This window comes from Sus scrofa, chromosome 13, assembly GCF_000003025.6.
Source record: "Sus scrofa isolate TJ Tabasco breed Duroc chromosome 13, Sscrofa11.1, whole genome shotgun sequence".
Classification (NCBI taxonomy): Eukaryota; Metazoa; Chordata; class Mammalia; order Artiodactyla; family Suidae; genus Sus; species Sus scrofa.
In genome coordinates, this window is record NC_010455.5 from 77142380 (window position 1) to 77155085 (window position 12706).

General features: G+C 36.9%; 2 protein-coding genes across 6 annotated transcripts in view; one reads left to right on the forward strand and one right to left on the reverse strand.

Moving 5' to 3' along the window:
* The window catches only part of PPP2R3A (protein phosphatase 2 regulatory subunit B''alpha), a 203204-nt gene extending 197062 nt beyond the window's left edge, over positions 1-6142 (forward strand). For 3 of the 4 annotated variants that reach the window (XM_021069482.1, XM_021069483.1, XM_021069484.1), the window contains one exon: positions 1966-5271. In XM_021069482.1, the coding sequence (XP_020925141.1) occupies positions 1966-2092 (127 nt within the window). In that variant the 3' untranslated portion in view covers positions 2093-5271. Of the gene's footprint in view, positions 1-1965 lie in introns of all 4 variants that reach the window. The other variant, XM_021069486.1, reaches the window with a different exon arrangement.
* MSL2 (male-specific lethal 2 homolog (Drosophila)) overlaps positions 5444-12706 on the reverse strand; it is a 33588-nt gene continuing 26325 nt past the window's right edge. The window contains exons 2-3 of one of the 2 annotated variants that reach the window (XM_021069488.1): positions 9450-9617; positions 5974-9337 (exon numbers count right to left, since the gene is read on the reverse strand). In XM_021069488.1, coding sequence (XP_020925147.1) covers positions 7746-9257 — 1512 coding nt within the window. In that variant the 5' untranslated portion in view covers positions 9258-9337; positions 9450-9617 and the 3' untranslated portion in view covers positions 5974-7745. Of the gene's footprint in view, positions 9338-9449; positions 9618-12706 lie in introns of both variants that reach the window. The other variant, XM_001927762.7, reaches the window with a different exon arrangement.

Below are 12706 nucleotides of genomic sequence, written 5' to 3' on the forward strand. Positions count from 1 at the left end.
AGTTAGAGCAGGGTTTCTCAACAACAGCATCAACATTTTAAGTTGGGTAAATTCTTTTGTTGAGTCATCGCCTGGCACATTGTAGGATGTATGGCAATATCCCTGAACTCTATCCACTAGATGCCAATAGGTCTACTCAGTTATGACAGTCAAATATGTCTCCAGGCACTGCCAGATGTCCCCTGGAGTGGGGGAATCACCCTCAGGTAACTACTTATTTAGTTTAAGAGGAAGTCACCAGGACACTGACAAGAGGTTCTGAATGAGCTCCCTCAATCCGTTAAGATTCCTCCAAAGTCTCTGTGTATGTTACTATTCTTGGTGCCTTGAAACCACAAAAGAAACGCAGGTGAAAATCCACTACATCCAACCCACAGGACATTGGAATATTTTTAGGTATCAGACTGTATCAAATCCATTGCTAGAAATCCCATCTCTGTATGAGGCTACAATGGGAAAAAATACATTCTTTTGTAAAAAAAAAAAAAAAAAAAATTTCACAAATTACATAGAAAAACTGTGACCCTGCCCTACAGTATAGGATTAGGTGTCACTATCCTGCATCAGAAAGCCCCAGCACTCCTCCATCATGAGAATAGTAACATTTTCCAGGACTTTATAGGCCCTCCCATCTAATCTCCATTCAACCTTTGTAAGGGGTAGAAACTGCTATTCATTGAGGAAACCAGTGCAGAGGGGTTAAGTTACATGCCCAAAGTTATATTAAGTGACCAAACTGAGATTAGAGACTCCAAAGTCCACGCTCTAAGGCTAAACCACGTAACCGCTGTTCCAGATGGCCTCCATTAGGCTACAAGCTCCGTGAGGAAGGGGCTGGTCCAGTCTTTTTCACCACTCTATTCCTAGCATTTGGCTCATGCTTAGCAACAGGAGCTCAAATATTTACCGAATGAGTCTCAGTACAGACTTAACGCTTTCCAAATCTGCATTGAGAGCTCACAAACAGCTATGTTAGGTCACCAAGAGGAAGATGTCTTCCATTCTGACAGGAAATAGGCAGCTACAGTGTCTGATAATGCATTTCCAGAGTTAACTTTTGAGAGTTTTTTCCCTCAGAAATGGAGGTTCTGCCATCAACCCTGCTTTGCTTCCATTAAAACAAAATTACTCTTATCGCTTCCTTATCCAACATATACCAGTTACACTGAGGCCTCAAAAGAGAGAGTGGAACAGAAATATGGGATATTTTTGCAAAATAACAGTTGTAAATAATTTCTGATTGGATCGTAAACTAGTACTCAGGACCAAGTTTTTCAAACATCAGATAGGCTTTTTAATAAAAATTTAACATTATCTACCCTCTATGAATAGGTGCCACCTACTGGGTATCTGTCTCAGTATATTTTTCGTCACTAGCCAGTCTTGGGGGGGAGGGGTACTGTATGCAAAGTTTCTGGGCCAGGATTAGAATCCACACAACAGCAGCAACCAGAGCCACAGCAGTGACAACAATGGATCCTTAACCTGCTGCACCACAAAGGAACTCAGTACCTTTTTGATAAAAGGATTCTATATCCAGAAATTTCTGTACAGATGAAGCAGCCATCATTCCCATGAGATAAAATATCCCTAAAGAGGCAGACTCTCTGCATGGAAGCCATTTCGATGAAAGCATTCATGGACCCTCATACCAGACCTCATAACCCCCTAACAGAAAGCATCATCCATAAAGCTCTCATCCCACCAAAGCCCCTAGAAAAAGCTTGTTACAGCACATTTTCACCATATCCTAACATGAACTTGTACTTGAAGGAACAGGAAGAATGTGTTATCTGTTCTACAGCACTGTCTCTTCCAGGGTGGCTCAGTTGTTTATAGCTGCCATTTAGCAGCTCAGGGTACTTTTGCAGGGTGGTCTTCAATCGCTACATTTACCATACTGACTTCTACCCAAACATTAAAAATTTAAGAAATCAGTAACTCACTTTCACCTTGTGCTTTCAGCTCCTTTGAAGATTATGAAACAGAGGACCCTGCCTCTCCCTCTGAAACTGGAAACAAAGGCAATAAAATCGTAACATCAAGCCTTTCAGAGAAATGTGGAAAGCTTCAGTCAGTAGATGAAGAATAGCTGCCATGTCCACATGAAAGGGAGACAAGTAATTTAATGTTTTTTTGTGAAGAAATGCCCTAGTTTGCATATTGCTTTTTAATGGCTTTGATTTCTACAAGTGTGTATCTGCACTAGGAACTTTTAAATGTTTTTGAGCAATAGCTCTGGATACACATACCCAATCTGGGACTCCTACAACTTGCCTCAAATCTCTTACAGAGCTTTTCCTCAGAAGCAGATATATACATCACCTTCCAAAGTCTGTGAATCAGCACTCTTCACCCCTGAATGTACCAAGGATCTATTGGGGAAAGTGCCAAGCCACAGTTCTCTGCACAAAAGCAGGAGTTGCCTCTGTTGTCCAGCTTCCGTGAGGCCCATCAGGGCTCCTATGGAGCTCAGAAGAAAACTGTCACTTGAGTCAAAAAATTCTTGAACTTGAAAAGGCAGTCGGGGCCTCCAGAACTGAATTAGCCCTGGTAATAAAAGCACTGCCAAAACATCTCAGAGATTTTAAATTATATGCGTACTGGAGTTCAAAGATCTTGAACTTTCTTGGTAATTTCACAATGACCTGCCAAAACTGCTAGTCACTTTACATCCTCAGGTATTGTAACCACTGGGCTTTCCAGCCTTGCTAGCAAGCCCTAAATAATCCCTCTCCATGCAGTGGATCTTGTATAAAATCTGAAGAAAAATTTAATTGAAGATAAGTAGGGAATCTGACTCATACTTGGAAAATGTTTCCCTTTAACTCATCTAACATTTGTAGAGAATTATTGAATGACTTATTAATCTCCAAATTAGTTTATGTCCCATCTATACTGCCTATCAGAAGGCCTACTTGAAGACTTACTTATATATGAAAATTCTTATTAGACATATTCCTTTCACCACAGGCCAATAGTAAACACCTCAATCCAAACATTATTTCTTACTTCATGTTGAAAAGAAACTATTCCAAATACTGCATCCACTATCAGGATTTATTACAAAGATAGATGATGCCACCTATAAAAAGAAAAGCGATTTCAATTTCATGTTTACTATAGTGGCAGATGTGGTCACTACAGAATACTACATTTTTCAGCAAGCCACAATGCAGCCAAATCCCTCAATATCTTTGAAGATAAAATTGAAGTATTGTAACAGATGGAAATTTCTGATGATACATGTAAAAGAAACCCCCAGAAAGCCTTTTAATATCCATCTCTGTCAAAGTTATCAAGTTTTCCTATGAATTTTTTTTGTCTCAACCACAAAGCCCTGAATGTCAGAATAGCTCCCCTTCCACCCCACACTGGTTCCCTTTGCTGGTGTGAAGGCCAAACTTTGAAATAAACCTTGGGCTAAAGCAAAAAAGTGGAGAGAAGGAGAATTTAGGAAATGCACCATCAACTAATAGAGGTATTAACAGATTTAGCAATTCCTGTCAGTATCCTCCCAGTTTATTTTACCTTCATGATCAGAACTGATCTTCCACTTAACCGTTACAGAAAGCAATAAGTACTAAAACCTAAGTTTCTAACAATTCACAAAGAAATAGCGTAGAAGTGACTAAATTTTTAGGAAAGTACATACAATAACCTAAACACATTGGTAAATTATTAAAAGTATTTATGTGGTACATTAAATTGACTATCTCATCCAACTTTTACCAGGGAACAAAAGCAATTTTAAATTTTCAGATAAAAATACTAAAAAGGTAATTTTTTTAGAAGCCAGATATGATTTAAAAGTTTTATTAGCCGTATGATCTAAACTACTTCTAATAAAAGAGTCAGTGTAGAAAAATTAACTATATCTAAGACTCAACAAAATTGTTTTCCAATATATATCCGGTTGTTTTTTTTTTTTTTTTACTACATAGCTGTACTTCACCTTGTTTCTCCTTACTGAGTTAAGTCCTTGCTTTCACTTTTGTCACTATTTGGTTTCAAAAGTCTGTAATTATAAAAGTACAGCTACCAATACCATTCCATTTAAGATAGGGCTTTCAATTTAGGTTACCCAAATTATCACATTTTCAGACATAACATGTTTCACTGTACCCCTTCTTAGAACTGAATGTTAAGAGATGTGAATTCTGAGGAACTGAGATAGTACATATTTGACTTTCTGGTAAAGATCAAGTGGGATATAATCATTATGGCCCAAATGGAAATTTCAAGTTATAATATCCCAGGCTTCTTGATAAACATTGAAGGTTATCATCTTAATGCTAGTCAATGAAAAATGACTTTCATGGCAAAACAGTTTAATTGCCAAGGTAATTAATAAAATTGTGTATTTTCCCTGCATCTTATCTAAGTCATTGTGTACTGTTCAAAGTGTTTATAAAATTCTAGATTGATCAAATGAACTAAGTCATTTGCTCAACTTTTGGAAATGTTATGGTGTGTTTGGGTGGAGAAGCCTGCATGATTTAACTTTTTTCGTTTTTCCCTTTTTGCAGAACTAAATAAAGACAAGTGTCAAATATGAATCAAGTTCACTAAGATAATCACTACACACTTTGGTTTTAATCACACTTGCAATCCACTTTTATGTTTGAAAGAGCAGTGTTGTAAACAAGCTTGATTTTCAAGACAGTCTCTTTGAACCCTGGGAAAGCTTTATAAACAAAGATCTAGAAAAATATCACCTCATATTGAGAAGTGACTTCCTCTGGGGATAGGAATTTGGGAATTAGGGTTTGGAAATGAGAGGCTCCCAGGGATCAAAGGAGACTTTAACCTTGTATATAATATATTCTTTTAAAAGAATGTGTAATGATTATTTGGACACCTAAAAGTTTTTTTTAAAGAAGGAAGAAAAAAATACCATCTACACATTAGAATTCTGATACTATAATTTGAACTCAAAGCATTTTATATTTGTTGCCCATGATATGAGAAAGGAAAATTTTTTTTATCTGTTGTAAAACTTTTACTTTTCTTCCGCAAGTTCGCCATATAGTTGTTTTAAGAAATTCTTTATCCTAGGATTGTATTATATACCCTACTTAAGACACAAAGACCTATGGAAAACTAATCAAAAAGATAAACTGTTCTAAAACTTCTGTCATCTAAGGTGAAAGATCAATGGGTCATTTATATTAATTATAAGAACTCAAAAGAACAGGATGTGTCATGTTAAATGCTGTTATTGTTCTGATGATTTCAAATCCTGTGAAGTAAATCCAGTTACTTCAGTAATTATTTTTTAATCATCCTTTGTGAGCCACTGGTCAGCATTCCTAAAATAACTCATGGTATAAAGAAAAACAATGTAAAAATCAAGGCAGTGTAATTAATTATTCTTACCCAAATGTATGTAACATCGGCCATTCAGAGCATGCTATCCCAAACTCCTCAGTATTCTACAACATAGAATTAGAAAACTAACATTTATTGATAGATTTAAGGTGTAATACAGGTTTCCAAAAGTGTGGCAGTGAGAATACCAGCATAAAAAAGAGAAACTTGTGCTAAAAACAACCTGAATTCATCATTGGCAATATTACATAACAATCAAGGCCCTCACATACTAATGATTTCCACTTCTGTCTATATTGCCAACCTCCCATGCATCAAAAAACACAAAACTAAGATTATCAAACTTGGGAAGCAATAAAGTACTCTAGGAATTTTAAGATCATAATATTAGGAAAGTTTGGGACATTTGCAAAATATATCCTGATCATCCATGTGTACAATCTCATTTCTAGTCATTTTTGCAGTGATCATTAGTGATTAAAGAACAGATTTACAAGTTTATATATAGCAGGGCATCTGGGTCCAACACAAAACTGTTACAAATTTTAGGCAAATACATGTTTCATAAGACACTGCTAACACTTAGAGGAATTAAATAAAATTCCAAAACTTAGAAAGCAAATAAAGACAAGACAACTAAGAAGCATTTTCCACCATTTACTCTTGTTATCAAAAATAGTTCAACTCTTCTTGCAAAACAAAAACAAAATAGTACATACTGGACACATACATCACATTTTTCTTCCTATGGCTTTAGCCCACCCCCACCCCACCAAAAGAGACAAAGGAAAAAAAAAAAAAAAAAAAAAAAGCCCAACAACAACAACAAAAAACAACTCTACCTGACCACATTCACAGAAAATGACACCAGGATACACTACAAAACAGAAGGAGGTGTCATCTGCTCTGTGTCCAAAGATTTCTTCTCCATATCTTGTACTAGGTGAGTAACCATCATTGAACATGCTGTGTGCCAAATCAAAACATAACTTCAACATATGTCCTATCTCAGGAGAGATGGTGAACGTAGTAGAAACTGAAAATTTTCCAGCAGTATTTTTCTTAAAATAAGCACTGTCAAAGCAGCAATTCTTCTTTTAAATCATAAGGTCATTTCTTTACAAACTAGTCAGTCCTTGTTTTATTTGGGCTGTGCTCTTGCAAACAACTGACTAGATTTCCCTTCAACAGAATGTTTGTGACTCACTTGTCTTCCCCATAAAAATTACAGAGAAGTGCATTTAAACTGAAACATAGTTTGTGCTTTACATGCAAAAGAGTATTCTAAAGAAAATCCTCCTAGCTTCAAACCTACCTAAATGCACAGGCTTCATAAAAAGGCATTTTTACTAAGCCTCTGAAGAAGCCTCCACAACTAATAGCACCCTAAAAAAGAAAAAAGAAAGAAAAAAAAAAAAGCATATTCAAAATAAAGTCTGTGGCAAACTATTAGAGGAAACAAAAAAATCATTTTGAAGTGGTCAGTGGCAATAGGTATAATGCATAAATCTGGTTAAGTTCTGGAGCATTATTTCAAAATTAAATAAATCCCAATTTCTAAATAAAATATTTTAATAATTTTTTTAAAATTCTGTCACATACTATAGTACAAATTCAATTACCTTCAGAATTTAACTGCTCTTCTCCACTTCATTTATCTAATTAGAACATTGCTCAAAGTGAAGAAAGGATTTAAGAGTTCTTTTTCCCTAGAAATGAGTCAGACAACTGAAAATGGGGATCAACTCAGAGTTTTGTGGCATAAACACCTGAACATCTGCAATCTGACAAATTTTCAGTTCACTTTTAAAAGATTTCTTCAACATTCTAATGAGGGGCAAATTTTCTTTCATAATACTGCTGATTTAAGAACTGCTACATACACCAGTAGCCAATTTTCATGATCAGAAATGGTATTATGTCAGCATAAAGGTTGAGCTGGACACATCAGCTTTTCAACAGGAGAAACATCAATGGCATCTGAAGGAAGCACTGTGTCTCCTGAACAAACTAATGGCTACTCTTCCACAAAATATGAGCACAATCTTTATGGACTGACTAGATACCACTTCCTTACATTTAATCATAAACTTTGATTATGCACAAAGCATGACCATAAACAATGAGGTTAATGTTATTTTCCTTGCCAAAGTTCATTTTGTATAAATCAGTTGCATCAGCATTTGTTCTCAAACTATGAGGTTCTGTAAGAACTAAGGACATATAGTTGTAGGGTTACTCCTCCATTATCTGCAAACTATTTCCCCGACACTAACACATATAACTTAGCAATGAAAACACTTGATACAAGTGATCTATATGCAGGAGCTCCGGCAAGTTAAACCAACAAAACCATAGCTGCCGTAAAACTGTAGCTATTTCCCTACCAGGGGTAGGTTTAAAGACCCACTGATTTAACAGTCGAATCTCATGTCTATAGCTTCATCCAAACTTTTATCGTCATGTGTACTGGCAGCTAAAAACGTCGTTACTGGGGACCCTGTGACATTAATTACACTGGTGCTGGTACTAGCGTTGCGTACAGCAATGCTAGTCACATTAATGCCCAACGTGAGCCTGGTCTGCTCCAAGGCCTTTTCTGGCACAGCAAATGCCTCCAGCTTCTTCTCCCCATTGGCCATATAGGAGTTTTGGCAGCCACGACATATACAATCTAAGCAGGCTTTGCGGTTAGAGTAGCAAGGGCAGCGTTGGCCGCGGCATGTAAGAACACTTGGATTTTGAGTAGCACGCCCACATTTACACCCTTTCTTTTCCTGGGGTTTTTTATACACAGTCTTGGTAGGACTTCCTGGCATAAAATGATGACTAGGAATCTTTTCCTTTACTGTTTTGTCTTTTTTAAGAATACCTGGCTTGGTTTTAGAGTGAGATTTCTTGGATCCATGTTCATGACTCTTTTTCATGCTTTTAGTAGATAAAAGTACAGTTTTGCTGATTTTGGGTGTTGTGCCTCCATTGGGAACAGTTGCTATAGGTTGAAGAGAAATCTTGCTCTCCCGCTTCACTGTCACAGGAGCAGATGCCCCCAACGTTGGGCCTCGGATAATGGTAGAAATTGGAAGTGGCTGAACTTTCTCACTGTCGCTTTCTGATCTGGATCGTTTTCTATTCAATTTTGCTACTTTCGGAGTTGCTGCTGTACATGATAACCCATGAAGTGCAGGACTGGTGGACATAAAAACATTATGGCTAAGAGACTGGGAAGAAAGCTGCAGAAAAGGTCCATTGGATACAGTGGCTTCCAAGTTAGGCTGCAAATTAGGGCAACAAACTTCTGTATTTGAAACAGTTTCTAAGCTTCGGAGTACTTCCTCAACACTCAGTAATAGGGAGTCACCAGGTTTTATATCTTCACTGAAACTACAGATATCAATGCCTGTGGAGCATAAGTCAGTGGCTACCGTATCACAGACTGGTGGCAAACTGTCAGACAGGTCCTCAGTTTTTATGTCAACAGTGTTACATACATCAATTGTATTTGAATGTTCAGGTGAAGGAATATTTATACCAAATCTATCTATTGAAAGCCCATTATAAGGAGGCAAACCATTGATAACAGAACTGCCAATAGCAATGCTGAGGGTACTTTCAGATATTGGAGATAAACTAGCTTGAGGATCAGTTGTGGGTTCTGAGGTCGAAGGTAAAGGGGAATGTGTCAAACACAAAGTAAAGGATGAATCTGAGGGTTTTTCCGTCTCCTCACAAAACAATGATCCATCATTAAGCAAAGCCAAAATATCGGAAGAACAGTCAACTGCTTCTATTATATCCCGTGCCAATGTAGTCTGTGTTATATATTCGCAGAGCTTTTTGTAGCAGTTCACTAGGATGCTTAACTGCTTGTTTTCCTCAAACTGCTCATAGTCTTTGCACCAGCTACATGAAGGTTTCATCATCATTTTCTTGCCTTTACAACTTTTGCAGACATAGTGTTGGCAGGTGGAGTTGGTGGGTGCAATAGGATCTTGTAGCAAATGTCCTAAGAGGGAAAAAGGAAGAAAGCAAAGATTTTAATAAAATAAATTGATAATTTCATATATTGAAGTTGAGATTATAAGTAATCTATTAAAGTTAAGATGGATTAAACTCACCAGACCAGATAACAAAACATGAATCTACAGGAAACAGAAAAATACTCAATAGCTCAATTCACTTCCATGCCATGTTCCCCATTCCTTTATCTCAGAATCTTCCTCAGTCTGTGTTTCTCCCCCAAAACAGTATGTTCTGGTCCACCTTCTTATTCTCTTCTCCAAAGGCTATAAAGAGGTGGAGATCAGTCACCAAAAGCACAAACTAGGCTTAAAACCCTTGGGACCTCAACTTAACACAACATGGTAATGCTACAACATATTGAACAATATCACACTGATTGTTTATTTTGTTTCAGACACTGGGAAAAAGGCATGAGCAAGAGAGATTTAGTCCCTGCCCCATTAAATATCATTTGAGGACATTAACCAATAAGTACAAAGGCATCATCACAGAAAAAAGTAGAATTCCAGGCCATTTTACTGTACATACTAATCATAAACTAAGACCAAAATGTAGTTACGATGAAAAAGAACTATGTTCATTTATTACAAGAAAAAAGGAAATACTACCAAACTCAAATTCTTTTACAGAAAATCAAAATACGGTTTGACAATGGAAGAATTATTTTTAAATGTAGTAAAAGAAAGGAAAAACAAAACGAAAACCTAAAAACTATATCCAATCTCCTGGGATAGACCATGAAGGAAAATATAAGAAAAGGAATGAACGAATGACTGCACAGCTGAAAATTGGCACAATATTGTAAACTACACTTTAATAAAAAAAAATTAGTATTTTTTTTAAAAACCCAAGACATAATACTGAGCTCAAATTCTTCTAACATAATACAAAATTACCATGGTCACAAACCACAAGTATCCCAAGTATAGCAATACAGTATAAAATTTAATGTGATCCCGACTCAATATAACTCCTAAATTATAAACAATCTATACATACAACTTAGAAAGGGGGAAACAATTAGATCCAGTCCCTATCTCCATCCTTACTCCCCAAAGGAGCAACTGCTCCTTGGTTCCCAATGCAGGACAAATAGTAATTAACTCAAAACAGCACATTTTCTCATATACGTTACATAATGTAAGACTCTAGCATGGGAAAGAAGGTATTTCTGGTTATAGCTGGTGAAATCAGCAAACCTGCTCCCTTAAAAACAACTGTAAACCTAAATTTTTTTTGACAAGTAATTTTCACAGCCAAAGACATAAAATCCTCTGAGAAACATGTAAATATGAAAAACTGCTAAATTTCATGTAAGGACAGTGGGAATCTGTGATCTGTTCCAAGGCTGTCCAATTTTCCCCTAGTACCCTACTTCATGACTGTTACCCTGTGAGGACCAGAAGCTGCCATGATAGAAGGGGATTCATTCCATTTAGTACAGAAGATGATGCATAAGCCTAGAAGCATTATTACCAGAAGTGATTTCTCAGAAGCTAGCCATTTGGGAGGACAAATAGCTCAGTTCACACAGGCTCAGGTTAGACAGAGACACCCATACAAGATGGCAATTTTCCCCAAACTCAATGTAATGCCAGCTGTGGTACAGGCTGGCAACTGTAGCTCCAATTCAACCCCTAGCCTGGGAACTTCCATATGCCACAGATGGGGCTCTAAAAAGACAAAAGACAAAAAATAAATAAAAATTAAACGAAAGATTTGAATATACACTTCAAAGTAAATATATGAATATTTAATGATCACATTAAAAATATGCCCAAATAGTTATTAAGGAAAGTAAAACTATAGTATACTGCTATACACCTATTACATTAGTATGGATAAATTCAAAATGACAGATAATACAAAAAGCTGGCAAAAATGTGAAGAAATTGGAACCTTTCTATACTACTGGTGAGAAGGTAAAACAGTAAATCACACTGGGAAACAGTTTAGTAGTTTCTGGGGGTTTTTTTGGCCACACAGCATCTGGGAGTTCCCAGGGCAGGGATCAAACCCGTGCCACAGCAGCAACAATGCTGGATCCTTAACCCTTTGAGCCGCCAGGGAACTCTTGTTTCTTTAAAAGTTAAACATACACTTACCATACAAACCAGCAATTCTAACCCCCGAAGCCTACTCAAAGACAAATGAAAATATATATCCATATAAAGAGATGTATGTGAATATGCATAGCAGCAATATTCATAGTAGACAAAAACAGTCCAAATATCCATCAACTAGTGAATACACAAAGTACAAATTCATACGAAAGAGTACTGTTCAGCAATTAAAAGAACTAACAGTACATGTGCCACATCACGATGAACTTCAAAATCATGTTAAGTGAAAAAAGCCAGATGCAAAAGAGCACATTACTATATTATCACATTTACATAAAATGTCTAGAAATGACAGAAAAGCAGAAATAGTGGTTGCTTACAACTGGGGGCAGGAGCAGGGGTTAACTGTAAAATGGGCACACTGGAACTTTTGGGGGGTGATTAAAATGTTCTAACAGCATATTGTAATGATGATTGTACAACTCTAAAAAAAAAAAAGAAAAGAAAACCACTTTAAGACAAGGCCCCAGTAGTTGTGGAATCCAACCTTCTTTCTACCCAATGCAGAAATTCCTTCAAGGACCCCTGACTTAATCCAAGGAAAGGTACAGGAGATAAACACACACACACACACACACACACACACACACACACACACACACACACACACACGGGGTTGGGGGGGTGTACATCTTAAAAGGACAACATGTAAGGTTAAAAAAAAAATACATTACTTGAAGTTCCCGTCATGGCGCAGTGGTTAACAAATCCGACTGGGAACCATGAGGTTGCAGGTTCGATCCCTGGCCTTGCTCAGTGGGTTAAGGATCCGGCGTTGCCGTGAGCTGTGTGGTGTAGGTTGCAGACACAGCTCGGATCCCGTGTTGCTGTGGTCCTGGCGTAGGCCAGTGGCTACAGCTCCGATTGGACCTCTAGCCTGGAAACCTCCATATGCTGCAAGAGCGGCCCAAGAAATGGCAAAAGGACAGAAAAAAAAAAAGACTACCTATTAGGAAGGAGAAACTGAACAAAGTGACCAGGGTTATAGGACTAGACTATTTGTTTTGTAGCTTTTGACTTTTAAACCATGTAAATATATTTTACATAATTATATGACAAAACTAAAAAACTTAAAGGAAATGCCTACATTATCAAAAGCAAAACCAAGTAACTGTAATTCTTACCAAATGATGGTATAATCATTCAGAGATTAACTATTTCAAAGGACTTTAAGACAGAATATTCACTCTAAATTCTACATCCTTCTTTCACTTTTATTTATTTATTTA